This window comes from Eubalaena glacialis, chromosome 5 (assembly GCF_028564815.1).
Source record: "Eubalaena glacialis isolate mEubGla1 chromosome 5, mEubGla1.1.hap2.+ XY, whole genome shotgun sequence".
NCBI classification, from domain to species: domain Eukaryota; kingdom Metazoa; phylum Chordata; class Mammalia; order Artiodactyla; family Balaenidae; genus Eubalaena; species Eubalaena glacialis.
In genome coordinates, this window is record NC_083720.1 from 64,195,059 (window position 1) to 64,215,537 (window position 20,479).

The window sequence follows — 20,479 nt, forward strand, 5'->3', positions numbered from 1 at the left end:
CTGGCAGCAAGCGAAGGCTGACGCCCAGAGGGGCAGGAGGCGGCGGTGCGAGGGGCCCGAGGGTCCGTATGGCCGCTCTCCGCCGGCCGTTGGTGTGCGCCACGGAGCTCGCCCGCGTCGCCTCGGGCTCGGAGCGGCTCTGAGCCGCGCCGCCTGCGGGGATCGACCTAGCCGTTCCGCGGAGCCGCGGACAGGAACCCGAGGAGCGGGAGTCGGCGGCTTTTCCTCTCTGAAGGCAATGTGGCCGGCCGGCGCGGGCACCAGGCTGCCCTGTCCCCGGGACTCTGCGCTCCGGCGGGCGGCTTTCTCTGGGAACCTCACCGCCCTGCCTTCTCACCTGATGCCAGCCGGCCGCAGCGTCCGGGTCTTCATCAGCGCCAACCCTGAAGGTAAGTCCCTCGCTTGCGCTTGTTCGTCTGTCCTTCTATCCGTCTTCGCGGCGGGAGCCAGAAAGAGTGCCATGGCACAGCCGGGCGCGCCGGGCGTCCCCGGCGCTCCCTTTCTCTAGCTAATACCGAGGCTGTCCTGAGCGCTTGGGACTTTAATTTCAATCACTTTTCTTCTTCCCTCGCTCATTCCTTCTGCCTGCTGACTTCCCCTGGGACACCCATTTCTCGCCCCCTGGGTTCTTTTCCCTTGGTCTAAGAAATGTCCGAGGTATTCACAGAGGCTTCTGGAAGCTTCATCCTGCCACTCCCCACCCCCACCCCGTTTTTCTTTCCTTTAGCGGTTTCTTCTCCGAGGTTATCGTGAAACGCAAGTAATACGTCCTCTCGCTCTCTCGGCTCCGCGGCAGATTCCTGAATGGGGCTCCCTCCTCTGCCACTTGTTCAGGCCGAGGCGAAGTGAGAGCATGGGGTTCCCCGAAGCTTGCCTCTTGCCGGTGTGCTAGTGGGACCCTTTGTCTTGGGGAGCTAAGGAGACCCTTGTGAACCCAAGATCCGCAGAGATCGAGGGGAAACGCGCTGTGCGGTCCCGAAACAGGCTGACGCTGGTTTCCAGGTGGAGCGTTCAGGATGAGTTCATCTCTACAGTTGGGTCTTGGGCTAGATCGCCCCGGTCTAGAACTTGGCCTTCTCAGTCGTGTTCTAGCTAAAGGCTGGGGACCTGGTAGCTGCTAAATGAAAACTTGTTGATTTATTGCATTCACAAACCACCCGGCTGAGCTCCGGGTGGTCAGTTTCTCTCTCATCACTGCCTATCAATTCCCAGTCCTGAACGTTAACTTTCATTCCCAGTAAGTGAAGAAAAAGTAGGATGCATTTGACTTGGCTTGGATAAAACTGTAAGAGTTGCTCTTTCCCAGAAAAATAAATGTTTGGCCCTAAGATGAGTTTATAGGAGACTGAAATAGGCGTGTGAGATGGGAAACTTGCTACACTCTAACAAGCCTTGGTTCTGACAAAGAAGTAAAGGAAAAAAGAAAGTTAACAGTCATATGGATAGAATCATCATTTCAAAACCCAAGGTTCTGGTTGCTTGTGAAAAGCATTCAGAGGGCCTATAAAAAATAGCTTTCTAAAAACATTACTGTTTCATAAAACGCTAGCAGAAATTTGAGGTACAGTTCACCTTATGACAAGGGGATTGGGAAAAGAATCAAATAGATAGATAACCCACAGTGATTAGTATTAGAAGGCTGTATACTTTTGAGGGAGGGTATGCCTGTCCTTTTATCAGTTTACAACTCAGTTTCACAGCACTTAGTAATTAAGGAGGCTTTTTGAAAGCTGCAGTACATTCTTTAAAACTCCTTTCATCTGAACTATGTCTTGCAGGATTTTTTACTTAAATCTGGATAAAGAAAACTGTGGGGCTGTGCAGCCTGTTGAAGGACCTAAGGAAGTTTGCAACTTAAGTTTTCGGTGTTGTTTTTAAAAATATTGATAAAACAGCAGTATTTGAGAGAATTTAATTTTCCTGAGCTTAACACTTCTTATGAGGTTTTTTTTTTTTAAGTGTGCTGATGTAAAACCAGTTAAATAACACTTTTCTTTAAACAAGTTGTTTTTAAATACAGTGAAAAGTCTGTTAATATCATTAGTAGTTTATTTTTAAATTTGTAATTTCTAGGATAAAAATCAGTGATAATGAATTTATATCAAGTTAGCTTAATATTGAATTAATATTCAAGATTAATGTCATTTTTCTTAAGCCAGTACATGTGATTCTATAAATGTTCCCATTTCTTGAAATACACTAGAAGCTTCAGCGTGTATTAATATTAGGACAGCAGACAAGAGAGGGGGTGGATCGTGCCTTCTGGTCACTGAGCTGGGCAGCGTGCACATTGATCTTAAAAGACCAGAAATGTGAATCTTACCTGAGAAATTGCAATAGGAGCAGGACTTCAACTTTATCCCAAATGGAGAGCCGAGGGTATATTAAATAGAAATGACAGAGATAGGTTTATGTTTTTTTTTAAGAGCCTGAACATGAAGCTTTGCGATCTCCGTAAATGCTCTGTCAGAGACAGCACTTTACCACCAGATCTTTGTGGATATGACTCAGGAAGCAAATGGTTGTGTTTTGGTGCGATCCCATATTAGATTGTTGGGCAATACTCAAGAGCCTCTCCACTGTTAAACTAAGACAAAGAATATTATCTCATGCTTTTCTTTACAAGCGGGAATCCAGTTTATGCTCTAAATAAAAGCTTCTCTGTGTTGAACTCATAGCAGTACTTTTAAGAATCCAGGAAGGATCTCCCTTAGATTGCTTTACGAAGCTTGTATGAAATTTCCCTCTCAGTAATTAAGATAATACATGTTTTTAGAACATAGATTAGCTGAGTCAGTAGTTCGGTTTTCGTTCTCAAACCCTGTAAGGATGGTGGACCAGAGGGTGTTCTCCCTATTTTACAGATGAGAAAACTGAGGCACCAGGTTAAGCTAGTTGCCTGAACTCATCTAGCAGAATGAAACAAGCTGGAGCCTGCAGGGGCCTCGAAACATCTCTCTTGGTACTTAGGTTCATGCCTGATTTCTGTAAATGTCTTACACCCATATGGTAAAGAAAATCAGCTGGCTGTAGTCAACAATGCTGGCCTTCCTCTTGAAGCCTGACAGCCACAAGAAGCTGAGTAGCAGGAAGGAACCATAGCTGCCCTGACCCACTTTACCCCCATGAAAAGGTAGCCATAGGAGCATTCAAGGAAATGGCAGGATTTTCTGAACTCTAAAGGACACATTCCTATTCAAAAGTATATCTGCATCAGACCTGTCCCCACTGTGTGATAGACACTCGAGAAGAACCAGTGTGGGAGAGGAGTAACTGTCCCCCGTTCTCTTGCGTGGACGGACCTTGGACTTCATCTAGTCCCACCTCCCACCAACGTAGCAGTCCCATCTGTGGCATCTTTATTAATCCTTGGAATTTTTCCAGTCATTTAACCACTGTCTCTCTGCCGGAATGGCACTTATACCTCCTTGGAACAGTGGTTCTAAAGCACGTATAAATTTCTCCACTGTGATTAGCCTGAATTGAATTATCCGTGAATATGCAGAGGAGAAGAGCCTGCACAGTTCTCTCCCTGTGACTGAAATTGGAGGGGCCTGTTAAATAGTATTCCTCTTCTCTGCTTCAGTTCTTACCCAAGGCTCCTTTTCTTATAAGGACACGTCTCATATTGGGGACTCTACTTTCATCATCCCAAAGGCCCCACCTCCAAATATGATCACATTGGGAGTTAGGGCTTCAACATATGAACTGGGGGGTGGCAAACACTCAATCCATAACATTCTGCCCCTGACCCCCCCGCAAAATTCATGTCCTCCTGGCATGCCAAATACATTTATTGCATCCCAACAACTGCAAAAGCCTTGTCTTGTTGTAGCATCAACTCTAAAGTCTAAAGCCCAAAGTCTCAACTAAATAATATGTGGGTGAGACTCCAGATAGGACTCATCCTGAAGCAAAATTCCCCTCCAGCTGTGAAGCTGTTAGGTAAGTTATAGGCTTCCAAAATACAATGAGGGGACAGGCATAGGATTAAGTTTTTCATTCCGAAAGGAATGAGAAAACTGGGAAAATTGGAAGGAAGAAAAGGATGAAGGGTTCCAAGCAAACCCAAAACCTGGCAAGGCAAATGCCATTAGGTTTTAAGGCTCTAGAATAATCCTTTTTGATTTGATGCTTTGCCTTCTGGACCTGCTGGGGCGGCAGTCTCACCTTTATGGCTCTGCAGGGAGGGAATCACCCACCCAGGCTCCAGGAGGCCCTGCCCCCAAGTCTTTAGGCAGAGGCCACCTCCCCTGTTGAAGCCCAGGTGATGCCCTCCCCCAACTTTGAAACCAAGGAGGCAGCCCTGACGATCTCTGAATCTTTGGGGTCATTCTTTGTCTTCAAGAAGAACACATGTTCACAGGCAGTAGCCCTGTGTTTCCAGTCCTGTAGGGCCTAAGAGGTCTGACAGCCTTCCTTTCTGTCAAGCTGTCTCCTCCAGTTCACACTGGCCGTGTTTCTGCTGGGCGGGGGGTGGGGAGGTGTTGGGGGAGTGGGTAGGGGGGACGGTCCATGCTTCACACCTATACTCATTTCTTTACCAAATGGTTGTGTGACCACACCCTCACTGTTCTTTTCAGAACAAACCTCCATATGTTTCTTGCAATATGGATAGGCAGAGAGCTTTCAGGATCATCAAGTTCTGATTCCTTTTTGCTTAGCAGTTATTACTTCAATTCATCTCTCTTTCTCATTTTACTATAAACAGTTAGGAGAAACCAAGCCAATCCTGCAATACTTTCTTAGAAATCTCCTCAGCTGAACATCCAGTTTCATTGGTTCTAAATTCTACCTTCCACAAAACACTGTTCAGCCAGTTCTTTGCTACTTTATAAGTCACTTTTTCTCCATTGTCCAATAACATGTTTCTCATTTCTGAGAGTCACCAGAAGGCCTTTGTCGTCGATAGTCTGGTCATGATTGTTTATGTATTCTCTGAGAAGCCATCTCTCCAGCTCTCCTCTTTTCTTTCTGCGCTCTTACCAGAGTCTTCTTTAACAGTCCCTTCATGGCATTCTTGGCTTTTTCTAGCACGCACCTCAAAACTCTTCTAGCCTCTACCAGGTTCCAGAGCTGTTTCTACATTCTTAGATATTTGTTAGAGCAGCACCCCACTTCTTGGTACCAAAATCTGTCTTAATTTCCTAGGGTTGCCATAACAAATTACCACAGATTGGGCTTTAAACAACAGAAATCTATAGTCTTATGATTCTAGAGTCTAGAGCCTGAAATCAAGGTGCTAGCAGGACTGTGCTCCCACTGAAGGCTCTAGGGAAGAAACTTTCTCTGCCTCTTCCTACTTTGATGCCAGTCCTTGACGTCTGTGGGCTTGTGCTTTATCACTGCAGTCTCTGCCTCATCCTCGTATGTGGGAGAGAGAACTCTTGTGTCTCTTCTTCTAAGGACAGTAGTCCCATCATGGGACCCTACCCTCATGACCTCATCTAAACCATTATCTCCCAAAGGCTTCACCCCAAAATACCATCACATTGGGGGGGTTAGGACTTCAACATGGGAATTTGGGGGGATACAATCCTTCAGTCCCTAATAGGTAAAGTCTAAACCTGAAAAAAGACCAAATATTGCCTTTATAACTAATAAAAGCTGAAGCAGGCCAGTACTCCTTATCTGTGATCCTTTGGACCAGATGCGATTTTGCAATTCCACATTTTTTTAGATTTAGGGGGAAAATGGTGCATATGCTGTTTATTATTATTAATATCTGATAACCAGATATGAATGTGTTTATAAGAAAACATGACTAAGTGCTGTACTGTAGAACTTTCTGCAATGCTGAGGGTCTTTATCTGCGTTATTCTATGTGAGAGCACTATTTACATACGGCTCTTGAGCTTTTGAAATGTGGCATGACTAAGAATTTGAATTTTTAATATTTCATAGTGATTGACTTAAATTTAAATAGACTCATGTGACTATTGGCTGTTGTATTGGACACATAGCTTTAAGTGGGGTAATAAGGACTGTAAGTGGCGTCATGTCCATCAAGGTCAGGTTTTGCCACCATCGACTCAGGTCACTTCAGGTTTTGCTGCCAGATGAATTGGGGAAAAAATTTGTTTTCAACACTGGGGGATTTTGTAATTGCAGGTAAGGGCTGTGGCTCTTTACTGGGGAATGTGGCTTTTAACTTGAGGCAAGTGGGTTTCCCAGTACTGAACCTCAGAATTGCACAGACTTACCCTCCGCATCACTATCAGCAGTGGACAAAGTCCAGACCCCTCCCCATGGACAGAGTTGAGCCCTCTAAAATTTAAGATATGGAGGAGCCGAGAAGAATGACAGGTTTACTTACAAGAGAGAAAGAAGGGGCTGGGCTATTTGTGCTCAAATTTTCCTTCCAAATGCATCCATCAGATAAAGACACTTGTCCCCTGGGGAATAAGTGCCGGCCCTGTCCACGGCTACTAGTAGATCCCTGTGTGTGTCAGGAGACATCTGGCGTGGAGAGAAAGATACCTCCAATGCCTTTTTTGTTTATCCCATCCCCCCCCCCACACACACACAGATTTATGCACTGGTCATCTTTGAAGATTGTGCACTTTTGTCCACAATGTTAATGATCGGATGCTGGGTCCATTCCCACTTAGATTTTTTACTTTACTTGTCTTTGCATCTTCCCTGACTCTCTTCTCCATTCCTTTGGAGTCTTGGTAGGAAAGCTTATTCTCCAATTGGCAGAAGCCGCAGTAACAAGAGAGAGATAATCCCTGCAGTTGCTGCATCCAACGGCCATTGGCTTTAGCTTGTGCTCCCAGACAAGAGGCAGAACGATGTGCATCAAGAGGTTCACAAGAAACCTATGAATATTCTTCACCATGGTTCTTCTTACCTTTCCTACAATGCTAATATCCAGGCTGCTTATTTTTTCATTGTTTTCATGAGTCATTGGAAAAAATAGTTAAGCACGAGAAGCATATATATACTCTTCTGATGCTACAAGAACATCTTTCAAAGTTAAGAGTCTTAAAGGAAGATATTTTGAATGGCTATTTTATGATAAATGCACACAGGACATTTATAATAAATGAATTATAAAATTTTAGTGGTTGAGTCTTCAAGTCCTTCAGCAAACATCATTCAGGCAGGAGAGAATACTAGATACAAGTACAGACTTGAGAGCCAAACTAGCCAGGTTTGGCGACTCCTCAGTCCACTGTGCAAAGCAGTGATTTCTTAAGCAAGTTGTTTAACTTATTTGTTCTCAGTTTCATAATCTCTAAAAGAAGACAGTAGTACCTGCCTCACAGGGTTATTGAGTAGATTAAATAAGCTAATAGACGTAAAGCACTTAGAACAGTGCTGGACACTTATTAAACATTGTTTGCTATTATTGTCCTTATTATCTTTATTAGTTTCCACTGTGATCCAGACACTGCAGGTATGGATATGCGGAGAGGACCAAGGCATTTCGTGCCCTCAAGGGAATGCCGTCTGTGAAGCTATCAGAACTCAGTAGTAAAAACAAAAGCCGTTCCAGATACTGTAGGAAACAAACATTGTAAGGGTTGAAGGAGTGAAAGTCAGGGCCACCATTAGGCATTTAGGTCACATTGCCAAAGCTGTCACCCAGAGGGCAGGAAAATGTAGAAACCACTGCCAGGTTCACAGCTGCCGCTGGGGACTGGGTAGCTGGCTGACTTCTACAAACACGCGCATCTGCCGAACCCGAGTGTCAACCACAGCTGGTGGCAGAAGAACCTCCCTGGTTCCCCTTGCCCTCCAGATCTCACACAGATTGTCCATCTGGCAGAACGGGATTGCATTCGGACCCTGGCCACAAGTACGACTAGGAGCCTCCAGGCCTCCAGCCCCTCCACCACAAGAGAGAGAGTGAAAGAAGTGGCATTGGATGTTCAACCCCAAGAAACAGTATCTGGCCCCGGGGTGGGAGGGAAAGCATATTCACTCGTTCGCTTATTCAACCACTAATAAGCGAATGAGTGAAGCACCCACTCCATATGGGTGCTGTTCTGGTGCTTAGAATACAACAGTAACAAAACAGGCCAGGTCTCTGCTCTCACAGAGTTTACATGAATCATAAATTATATGTGATGGGCACTGAGCTAAAATATGAGCAGAGCATTAACGAGACAATGAGGAGTAAGCCAGCTTGGGGCCGAGGATGCGGGGTTGGGAGGGCGCCCCAGAGGAAGGAGTGTAGAGCCAGGGTGTAGAAACTGTTCTATACGATAATTGAATACGAGGCAAAGAGATGGCGAGATCTCTACAGGGAATAGAGAGGGATAATCTTGATTATTCAGCGAAGAGCTTTTATCCTTTTGAATAAGAGTGGCACTGATGTCTTGAGGTGATGGTATTGTTTGTCCCTTGAAAGTGGCTCATTTAGAATGACATTTGAGAAAGCGTGACTTGGACCATATAGGTACTCTATGTCCAAATGGATCATGACTTTATGGTTTAATAAATCATCTGCTGATCTTTAAAAATTCTTGTTACACCATAGCAGTGGTGCATTTGCCATTTTAAAGGGCGTCTGCAAGTTTGTATTTTGTTTCAGTTGTCTGTTGCTGTGTATCAACTTGCCCCAAAACTCAGTGACTTAAACCAGTGATTTACCATTTCTCACTCCTGTGTCTGGCTCCTCTGTGCTCCTCCATGAGGGCTCCCTCGCTCCAGCTTATTCTCATCATTCAGGATTCATCGTAGGGGATTGGCTTCCCCAGAGAAGGGAAGTGGAAGCTGCTGGGCCTCTTCAGGCCTGGGCTCCGGAAGTCCCCAAATGTCACTTTCCCTGCCCCTGCGTCCTATCTGTGGGAGTCATTAAGGTGAGCCTAGAGTCAAAGGGAGGGGAAGTAGACCCCATCTCGTGACGTGGGGTGAGGCATGTGCATGCAGGGAGGGGAGGATTTCATGGTGGCCAACTCTGAAAGCTACTGAAACTCCCAGTTATATTGTGTGGTTTCTTTGGCTTGGCTTTGTCGTAATTAGATGAAATGAGATAACACATGAAAATGTAGTAAACTGATAGCCTGACACATAGCGAGTGCTCAACAAGCGTTACTAATCATAATAGTTGCTGTTGTGATGATGACGAGTTGTTGAGGCTTGACAGTGACTCTGTAAACTGTACCCTTGTAGATCCTCCCGCATTCTGAACTGAGGGAAAAAAGACCAAAGAGTTTGCAGATAGGAGATCAAATTATCACCACTTTTGCTGATAAAGGTAGCACCAGAGGATGCTTTTGTGGTTCTGAACACTAAACATCGGAATGAGACCGTCTTCTGCCCCCCCACTGGCAGTGGGGCTGGGGAGGGTGAGGGGCGGAGGGTCTGCTCCACAGAACGTGCGTGGAGTCTGGAGCGGGGAGCACAGCCACGCTGTCTGTGGACAGACGGGTCACTTCCCCGGGGAGCGGGGTGAGCAGGTGGCTTGAGCTTGCCTGGTTTATTCTTCCCACATTTTCCAGTCAAACAAGTCACCCTTTAACTTCCCACCCAATTCTGGGGAGGGTAAGCGAGGCAGTAAAGAGAGTCCGGGAGTCTTCCGCTCCAGAAGGGCTTCCCTCCCCTAGCACGAATATTCACTTATTTCGATTTTAACATCCGTACACGGTGGAAGCCTTCAGTTACCCAGGATCATTTAAATCAGATCATCTAGTTTGACATACCCCAAATTATATCCCAGTGAAATATCTTAATACAAAGAAGGGGAGACAGTGAGCTATAGAGTGTTACATACCTTGTATATAAAAGCAGAAATTACATGCAAATATCCGTATCAGAATACTTCTGTAAGATAAGTGCTTAGCATGGCTTTGGGAAAAGTCACTTTATCTCTCTAGAAATAATTTGTTTTAAACCACTAAGTTTTGGGGTACATTGATATGCCGCAATAGACAACTAAAAAGTACAAACTCGCAAACACCTTTTAAGATGGCAAATGATAGAATTCCTACAGAGTAACAGGCACTCATCTACAAAGCAGTCGAGTTTGATAAAGTAAGCGGACAGTTCTTTTCAACTCAGGAAATTCTTTTAAGTCTCGTTCTTAATGGTCGTGTGATTTAAATAAAAGTAAAACTTGTGGTAGTAGATGGCTCACAAGGATTCATAGGTGCTGAGTTATGTACCGTCTAAAACAAAATGATATTAACTTAAAGATTCCTTTGTATAACTTCTTCAGAGCTTTAGTTTCCATCATATTTTTTGCTGTAATTAAACAGAATTCATTCTACAAATTAACATATGTTGGCTGTTGTATAATTAGAAAAAGATTTGTGTGATACTAAGTTAATGAAAGGTTAAAAAACTGCAGCTTTGGATGCAATTCAAAGGGAATAATACCCACTTCCAATTAAATACTTCCTTGAAATCTCATTTTCAATCCAGAATATTTCAAAGACTTTGACATGGGGGTACACTCAAAACAGAGAGCAAAGCCCAGATGTCAGGTGTCTTATTCCAAGAGTGATTGCAGAATCTAACTCAGAAATGAAATCACAAAATTGAAAGGGTATCCTTCATAATGCTGAATCTGATCCATTATGTATAGTGTCATTCAGAGAGATTCTTGCCCCTGAATATATTTTCTTTAGATTTTATTCTAAGCATCAGCTGCAATATTTGTTAGATAGGCATTGTATACACCAAACTCCTAACTGATTGGTGTGGAGAGTTACAAAGGACGTAAGAGACACATGCTGCTGCCTTTATTTTTTAGACTCATCCATCTAGGACGCAGGGCCAACACAACTGCCAAAAATATCAATGCAAACACTGGCTATGAGAGGGATGTTTATGTGCAAAGGTCAATTGGAATAACTGGAATCAAACTGTCATATCTGATATCCCAGTCAGGCATGAACTGGTCAAGTTTTGTTAAAAGGGTAAGACCAAGATGTATCAAATCTAAGAAAGAGACCTCTCTACTATAGTGGAGTGGCCAGCGGGGAAACTGGTCCAGCTGCAGGTGATGAGAACGAGTCCCTCTGCTGAGACCACTGAAAAGAAGACATGAAAATAAAAGCTCCCTCTTAAGCCCAGGGTCACTCTCTTCAGAAGCCCAAATAATCTATGTAGAGAATCCACTGTAATAACAGTAAAAGGAATATGCAGGAAAAGTGTAAAAAGATCCAGACCTTCCCACCTCTGAGAAGCTACCATTGGTAGGTATGTATATGCAAACTTGTGGGGGATGATTGCATTCATAAAATAGGAATTTCACAATTTAATGAAATCACTCCGAACTAGTAAATCTTATAAAGTAGGAGGCTTTTGTCACGTGGCCCCCAAATTTTTTGGCACTCCTCCCTTTGACAGGTGGAACCTATGACGTCTTTCCTTGAATCTGGGCTCTCTGACTGGTTTTGGCCAATAGGATACAGAAGAAATGGCACAGTGCCAGGTTCTGGGCCCAGGCTTTTAGAAATTGGTCACTTCATTTTCTGTCTTTGAAACACTTGTTCCTTAGACCCCAGCCACCCTTGAAAAGATACCTTAAGAGAACTGAGCGGTAGCAGCAAATTGCCAGCAAGGAGGAGGAGCTATCTTGGAAGGAGTCTCCCCCCACGCCCCCCCTGCCCACCCCCAGCAGAGTCCTCCCAGCAGACCAGTGTTGTATGGAGCAGAAACCCCTTCCCCACCAAACCCCGCCCAAATTGCAGATCCAAGAGAAAAATGAATGATGATTGTTTTAATTTGTTATGCAGTCATAGATAATTAAAAGGCATAAAATGAAACAAATGCACTATAGTGTGGACTGGCTAAGGTGAAAGAATTTGGGGGGCAGATCTGGATTTGCACCCAGAGATTTGTTATAATCTTGGTAAAGCACTTAATTTCCTCAAGCTTCATTGCCCCTCAAACTGCTGAATGTTGAGCATAATATTGGGTTGACCAAAAAGTTCGTTCGGTTTTTTCCGTAACATCTCACGGAATAATAACAATGGTAACTACCTTACAGGGCTAGCATGAGAAATAAATAAATAAGCACCTAAGACAATGCCTGAAAGATAGGGAGGGCTTAAACATTCTAGATCAGAATTTGCTAAAAGCCCTAGGCCATACAGAAAAGAAGAGGTATAAGGTTACAAGGGAATGAGAATTACTTGAATAACTGCTCTTTTGTAAATTGTGGCATGAAATGGGTCATTGTTCCTAAATTATGCCACCTATATAATCATGTAAGCTTTTAGCTAGAAGGGACGAGGTAAAAACAGTGTATTTTTTTTTTTCTTTTTTAAATTTTTATTTATTTATTTTTGGCTGTGTTGGGTCTTCGTTTCTGTGCGAGGGCTTTCTCTAGTTGTGGCGAGCGGGGGGCCACTCTTCATCGCAGCGCGCGGGCCTCTCACTATCGCGGCCTCTCTTGTTGCGGAGCACGGGCTCCAGACACGCAGCCTCAGTAGTTGTGGCTCACGGGCTTAGTTGCTCTGCGGCATGTGGGATCTTCCCAGACCAGGGCTCGAACCCGTGTCCCCTGCATTGGCAGACAGATTCTCAACCACTGCACCACCAGGGAAGCCCCGAAACAATGTATTTTTTAAATGTTGGTTTAACACATAAATTCAGCCCAAATTATGAGGCATTAAGTTAATAAGTTACACCTTTAAATAATAGAGCAGCCACACCTTATAACTTATTTTCAAAAAAATTATCTGGAAAGAAATCCCACTTTTGAAACCATACGTAGCAAGCAGATTTCAATAAAATGACATTCAAAGAGAATAAAAAGTTAGCACTTTCTCCTTTTAATGTAAGACGTGCTAAAATCTTATACTAAAAATCGTTTCTTTCACACATAGAGTCCCTTTAATGTTGCTTTAAATCCACATGAAGGTTCATAGGTCATTTTTTTAACTCCTTTTAATCTTTTAGGCCTTGATGCACAGTTTGCTTTGCCACAGATGTTCCAAAGAGCATGTTGGGGCCACATTTATGTGGGAAGGACCACTCTTGTTAAAAAATGAGCAGCCATCTTTATCTAGGAAGGCTTTCAATACAAATCTCATGTATGATTGAAAACTGTCTCATTCCAAGTGGCTACTATGGTAGAATGCCCCAACCCTTATGTAAGTTGATCATTCTTGTGTGCCTGTAAATGTGACTGTAAGCCTGCATTATATTGAGGAAATAACATAGGCATTCCTGTTGAAGTTTGGGGTGGAGGAGAGTAGAGAGGAGGCATGAAGAGAAGGGAGGAGATGGAGCTCTTGGGTGAATCAGTGCATAAATACAGCCAGGGGTAGATGGATGATAACTTGAATCTGGACAGGGTTAATTCATCTGTTCACTAATTCTGCCCTGTAAATCTCAGAGTAGCATGGAATTGAGAGAGAAGGCCCTGGCATCTAAGAATTTTGAAACAGAAACAATTTTTGCTTTTGAACTTTGAGTTTGGTACTCCTTGGAAAGAGCTAGGTACTTCGGCAGTCTAGTCCCTCTTGGGGCAGGAGAGCCAGCATGCTGAGCATCAGCAGGGCGGAGGGAAGCCAGGAGCCTGCCATCCTGGATGTACCTTGTATGATTATTTTTAAAAAAAGGAAATCGAGGGCTTAGCCAAATGCTTTGGTACTTCTACCAAGATTTTTAAATATTTGAAACTCACTCTTTGGATTCAGTACTTATTTTCTAATCTTTTCTTTCTGTCGTTCCTTACCATTTTCCTTTTGGAAACTTACACTCTACCTCAACTGTGTCAAAAAGAAAAAAAAAGTTTCACTTGTGCTGATAATCATGAATAGGATCAGAGCAGACCCATGCTCTGCAGGCGGCTCTAGTGGGTGTATAAGCGGGAGGGAGGGGTCCCTTTTTACACTCTGCTGACCTCAAAATGCGTAAGTAAGTTGCCTCTCTGCCAGCACCTGCTCATGGGGGCAGGGCAGTACAGGTTTCTAGGCCACGAGTTTCATTCGATACCACGGCATCCAAGAATCACAACACTAGCATCCTAGATTCAGTACTGCCAAATGTTTACCTGTTGTGTGACCTGGGGCAGGTTCTAGAATGTCAATCTTCCTTTTCTGTCAGAACAAAAAACATCTATATTTTATCAGTATATCTTACGGAGTTCTGAGGGAGTTCTGAGGACTAAATTCTAATGTCGTATACACACAGTGAGCCCTACGTGGAAACAAAGCGTTCTTCTTTTCTTAAAACTCTTCCAAATACATGAATCTTAAACTGACTCTAAGCCAATATTAAGTAATTAGGCTCCAGTAAAATAATTAATATTGAGTACTCACACAGAGTAGGTGCTCAAGAAAGACTTGTTGAATTCAAAGTCATCTTAAGAGAAGTGAGAGTGGAGAGGAGGTGGGGGCAGTCTACCCACAGATCCAGCCTTCCCAGGCGTTCCTGCAGGACCAGCTCTAGTGCACAGAACCCGTGCCCCTAAGTTCCAGTCCCTGTCGCCTCCCACCCTCACCTCCAGCAGAGCCAACCCTCTCTCTGGCAATATACCCAAACTCATACCTGTATGGCTCCCCTGCTCTTCTGGGTGAGACTAGGTCCCTACAGGGATGGTTGCAGAGACCCAACCATTGCAGACCCCATCCCCCAGGCTAGAGCTTCCGTGAAGCCACATTCCATGAATACAGCTCCTGATTTTTTGCTGTAGCCACCCAAGGGAGAGGAAAATTGGCGGAGAAGGGCGTCTTCCTCTCAGGAAAGCAGGGACTGAAGGATGATGAGGTGAGAAGAGATTTCTGCCAGGAAACCAGACAACAGCAGTGCAGTTTTAAGTTCCCGTGCAATTCTCACAAAAACAATGAGAAATCAGATACTGCTAATGTTATGGTCTAGCTGCAGTGTGACTTTGGGGGCCAGTTAGGAAGCTTGCCACTTTCTGTAACATTATCTTTATGGCAAGTTTCATTTTGTGTTCCATTTAAATCATGCGCAGTCAGGCTTGCGTATCAGCCATTTTAGAAGTTGGAGAGATTTGAGCGTTTTCAGTAGAGAACTTTCTCGTTTTCTAATAGCCTGTGTGTGCGTGTAGTATAATGTTTGTGTCCTAGAGGCCACCTGTGGTTAGGAGGCATGAAATGTACTGAAACGTTTTGCCTTCTACTTTTGGTTTGGACAGTACCTCTGCTACCTTGGGCAGTTCTCCCTGGGACTCTTTTCCTCACCTGTAGAATGAGGTAGATGAAAAACAGGACTTCTGGGACCTCTTTCAGCTTTAGGATTACATTACTCCATTTCTTTGAAACTCCACAGCAGTTCCATTTTGTTTTATTTGTTTTTAGGAAGAGGAAGTGTGGGCTCTAGCTCTGCCTCCTACCTTTGTGAACAATTACTCTATCGTCGGAAAAATGATGATAATATCCCCTGACCTCCTTGACTCAGATGTTTGTCATGATAATGGATGGAGAAGCACTTCTGAAACTGCAGTGTACTACAGAAGTGAACACTGTTGATTATTTGAATGTCGAAAGTACAGCAGAGGACAACCAAGTCAGTGGGAAACCTCACCAGGATTTAGAAACCCTTCCCACCTGTTCAGTATTAAAACTGGATAGTGTGAGTAGGATGAAATAAGCATAAATGTCCTCTTCTTCAGGCCTACAAATGAGACTTTTAGGTTGACAAACTTGTTGGGCCTTTGGGTGAGGTGGTTGAATATAAACTCCTGGATAGAAGGGGTTGCATCTCCACCCTGAACTGTGTGATGGGATTCATCATGTGTGTACATCCAACACATGATACACACGGGGACTAGTGAGTAATCGAGCTTAAAGGTTCACAGTCTGGAGCTGGAAACACTTGAGTTTGAGACCTTGCTCTGTGCCATTTTCTGACTCGGTGACCTTAAGCAAGTTATTTAAGCAAATCTACAATTAGAGAAATTTTCTCTAAAATTGAACATATCATAGGATTCTTATGAGGCTTAAATAAGATAAAGCTTGTGAAATGCTTATCACCGCCTGGCACATAATAAGTCCTCATTAAGTGTTAACTAGGTTTATTTTTATCATTGTTGTTATTTATTAGCTCCATTATCTCCTTACCTAGCAGATGCTGACAACTCAGTTAAAGAGGTGACATCAAGCCTGGCTCAACTAGCTAGCAGTCATTAAAAAAACAAAAACAAACTCATCTGCTAGTGGTATCTTTGTTGCCCACTCAAGTAGAAGAGGGAAAGATATGTGACATGATGATACAGTTGGGAAACATTTATATTCTATTTGTTTATATTAAGCCAGAGTGTTTATTTCCAACTGTCTGTCAAGGTTGACATCTTAAGAGGCCATGGTTGTTACAAACATTTTAAAAAGTGCTTTTGTAGAATTATCATCAGAAATAAGTTTATGAGCTAGGAGGATAGGCATGCCTTCTTGCTTTACAGTCAGACCCTGTTTTTAATCAGAAATTCACAGGAGTCATTTTACAAATATTTATTGAGGGCTTCCTACATGCAAGACACTGTTCTAAGCCCAGGTGATATAGAATTTAACTATGTTAAATAACTGTGTTTATTTAACATGCACATCACCCCTACTGTCATGGGTTTCATGTTCTAATGGAGGAATCATGTGAAAAAAGCAAATAAATTAAAATATCTTTAAAATATCTTTGTAAACTTTGTAAACTCCTTGGGATGACGCATACCATGAAGAAAAATGAAGCAAGGTAAGGAGAAAGAGTAATGGGCAGAATTACTTTCCCATCAATGAGTGGTCAGAGAAGGTCTGCCTGATGAGATATTTGAACAGAGCCATGCATGGAAGGGAAGAAGGGAGCCAGCGAGATAACATGGAGGACAAGCATTTCTGCCAGGAAGTGCATGCAAAGAAGAAGCAGTAAGTGCAAAGGTCCTGAGGCAGAGCATGCCTTAGGTGCCCAAGGAGCAACAAGGTCAGTGTGGTGGAGAACAGATGGAGACAGGGCAATTTTCACAAAATGTAACACCCCAGTATAGCAGGCACCAACCAACCAGAACAGATACGGTCTATCAGCAGCCAGTAAGCTGCACCTGTGTGTCTCCGCTGAGCATCAGCCTTGGTAGACAATGAGATCAGGGAACATATGGGGGCCAAGATCATGTGCAGCCAGCATGTTATGTAGACTTAGCTCCATAAACCAACTTTACCCACAAAAGATAAGGATTTTTCACCATTTATTTGGGTAGTATCCCATTCATTGATTCCATTTATTTTTAAAAGTGATTCTAAGAGAAGTTTCCAAAAGTATTTCCAACATTGCTGGAAAAGAGGGTGTGTCAGTATTCACTTGGATGTATATGTAGGTTTGTTAAAAACGAACCTGATCAGTGTTTTGTTTTGTTTTAAATTCAGCAGTTGTTCAGTGTTCTAATGATGTAGAAAGGTGTGCAGCCTAACCTGCCTCTACTGGCTACCTGGGTCCCTGGGAACTAGAATGGAAAGGGATAAGAGACATAATAATCAGATATTTAGAGGAAGCAGGTGGCAAATGGCCCCAAACCTTGGAAATAATACCCATACAAGAGAGGAAAAAGCCATTTAAACATATGTGACCTGGGTAGACAGGAAATCCTCTCTGAGGTGGCAGAGAGGGTGGGGCCTGCCTTGGTCTCTGGGTGCTGGAAAGTTGCATTGGCTCTGCTTGGTGTAGCTCCAGGTGGAACCCTTAACGAAGGCTCCTAGGAAATCTGTTACAAATTCTTTTTATTTTTTTTTAAAAAATGAGTTCAAAGTTTATTTCCACTGAATGGATAAGAAGGTCTTTGGGATCAAATGAGGAAAAAGAGTCAAATTCCTTGAACTTTAAAATATTAGGCTAGGGCTTCCCTGGTGGCTCAGTGGTTGAGAATCTGCCTGCCAATGCAGGGGACATGGGTTCGAGCCCTGGTCTGGGAAGATCCCACATGCCGCGGAGCAACTGGGCCCGTGAGCCACAACTACTGAGCCTGCGCATCTGGAGCCTGTGCTCCGCAAGAAGAGAGGCCGCGACAGTGAGAGGCCCGCGCACCGCAACTAGAGAAAGCCCTCGCACAGAAACGAAGACCCAACACAGCCAAAAAATAAAAATAAAAAAAACAAAAAAATAAAAAAAATTAGGCTATAATAAACATTAGAACAAAAAATTTAAACTTAAAAAATAGATTTTATATCATCCTTGACTTTTTATCCATCCAGATACTGGAAAGTTTCTTTGTTACACATTTCTGAGTAACATAACGTTATTACTTGGTATTTATAAAATATCTTCATGTACAGCATATCTTATTTTTTATTTTTTATTTTTTAAATAATCTTTATTGGAGTTTAATTGCTTTACAATGGTGTGTTAGTTCCTGCTTTCTAACAAAGTGAATCAGTTATACATATACATATGTTCCCATGTCTCTTCCCTCTTGCATCTCCCTCCCTCCCACCCTCCCTATCCCGTCCCTCTAGGTGGTCACAAAGCACCGAGCTAATCTCCCTGTGCTATGCAGCTGCTTCCCAGTAGCTATTTGACATTAGTGTATATATGTAAATGCCACTCTCTCACTTTGTCCCAGCATACCCTTCCCCCTCCCCATGTCCTCAAGTCCATTCTCTAGAGCTGCATCTTTATTCCTGTCCTGCTCCTAGGTTCATCAGAACCTTTTTTTTTTTTAATTCCATATATATGTGTTAGTATACGGTATTTGTTTTTCTCTTTCTGACTTACTTCACTTTGTATGACAGACTCTAGGTCCATCCACCTCACTACAAATAACTCAATTTCGTTTCTTTTTATGGCTGAGTAATATTCCATTGTATCTATGTGCCACATCTTCTTTATCCATTCATCTGTCGATGGACACTTAGGTTGCTTCCATGTCCTGGCTGTTGTAAATAGTGCTGCAATGAACATGGTAGTACATGACTCTTGTTGAATTACGGTTTTCTCCGGGTATATTCCCAGTAGTGGGATTGCTGGGTCATATGGTAGCTCTATTTTTAGTTTTGTAAGGAACCTCCATCCTGTTCTCCACAGTGGCTGTATCAATTTACATTCCCACCAACAGTGCAAGAGGGTTCCCTTTTCTCCACACCCTCTCCAGCATTTATTGTTTGTAGACGTTTAGATGATGGCCCTTCTAACTGGTGTGAGGTGATACCTCATTGTGGTTTTTATTTGCATTTTTCTAATGATTAGTGATGTTGAGCATCCTTTCATGTGTTTGTTGGCAATCTGTATATCTTCTTTGGAGAAATGTCTACTTAGATCTTCTGTGCATTTTTGGATTGAGTTGTTTGTTTTTTTGATATTGAGCTGCATGAGCTGCTTGTATATTTTGGAGATTAATCCTTTGTCAGTTGCTTCATTTGCAAATATTTTCTCCCATTCTGAGAGCTGGCTTTTCATCTTGTTTATGGTTTCCTTTGCTGTGCAAAAGGTTTTAAGTTTCATTAGGTCCTATTTGTTTATTATTGTTTTTATTTCCGTTTCTCTAGGAGGTGGGTCAAAAAAGATCTTGGTGTGATTTATGTCATAGAGTGTTATGCCTATGTTTTCCTCTAAGGGTTTTATAGTGTCTGGCCTTAAATTTAGGTCTTTAATCCATCTGGAGTTTATTTTTCTGTATGGTGTTATGGAGTATTCTAATTTCATTCTTCTACATGTACCTGTCCAGTTTTCCCAGCACCACTTATTGAAGAGGCTGTCTTTTCTCCATTGTATATTCTTGCCTCCTTTATCAAAGATAAGGTGACCCTATGTGCGTGGGTTTTTCTCTGGGCTTTCTATCCTGTTCCACTGATCTATATTACTGTTTTTGTGTCAGTACCATACTGTCTTGATTACTGTAGCTTAGTAGTATAGTCTGAAGTCAGGGAGCCTGATTCCTCCAGCTCTGTTTTTCTTTCTCAAGATTGCTTTGGCTATTTGGGATCTTTTGTGTTTCCATACAAATTGTGAAATTTTTTGTTCTAGTTCTGTGAAAAATGCCATTGGTAGTTTGATAGGGATTTCATTGAATCTGTAGATTGCTTTGGGTAGTATAGTCATTTTCACAGTGTTGATTCTTCCAATCCAAGAACATGGTATATCTCTCCATCTGTTTGTATCACCTTTAATGTCTTTCATCAGTGTCTTGTAGTTTTGTGCATACAGGTCTTTTGTCTCCTTAGGTAGGTTTATTCCTAGGTATTTTATTCTTTTTGTTGCAGTGGTAAATAGGAGTGTTTCCTTAATTTCTCTTTCAGATTTGTTGTTGTTAGTGTATAGGAATGCAAGAGACTTCTATGCATTAATTTTGTATTTTGCTACTTCACCAAATTCATTGATTAGCTCTAGTAGTTTTCTGGTGGCATCTTTAGGATTCTCTATGTATAGTATCATGTCATTTGCAAACAGTAACATGATTATTTTTTCTTTTCCAATTTGGATTCCTTTTATTTCTCTTTCTTCTCTGATTGCTGTGGCTAAAACTTCCAAAATTATGTTGAATAATAGTGGTGAGAGTGGGCAACCTTGTTGTGTTCCTGATCTTAGTGGAAATGGTTTCAGTTTTTCACCATGAGAATGATGTTAGCTGTGG

At 42.8% G+C, this 20,479-nt stretch overlaps 1 protein-coding gene across 1 annotated transcript in view; it reads left to right on the top strand.

The window, feature by feature from the left end:
- The first annotated feature begins 238 nt into the window (after positions 1 to 238).
- The window catches only part of NWD2 (NACHT and WD repeat domain containing 2), a 201,612-nt gene continuing 181,371 nt past the window's right edge, over positions 239 to 20,479 (top strand). Inside the window, exon 1 of the mRNA XM_061191310.1 lies at positions 239 to 389. Coding sequence (XP_061047293.1) covers positions 239 to 389 — 151 coding nt within the window. The remainder of the gene's footprint in view (positions 390 to 20,479) is intronic.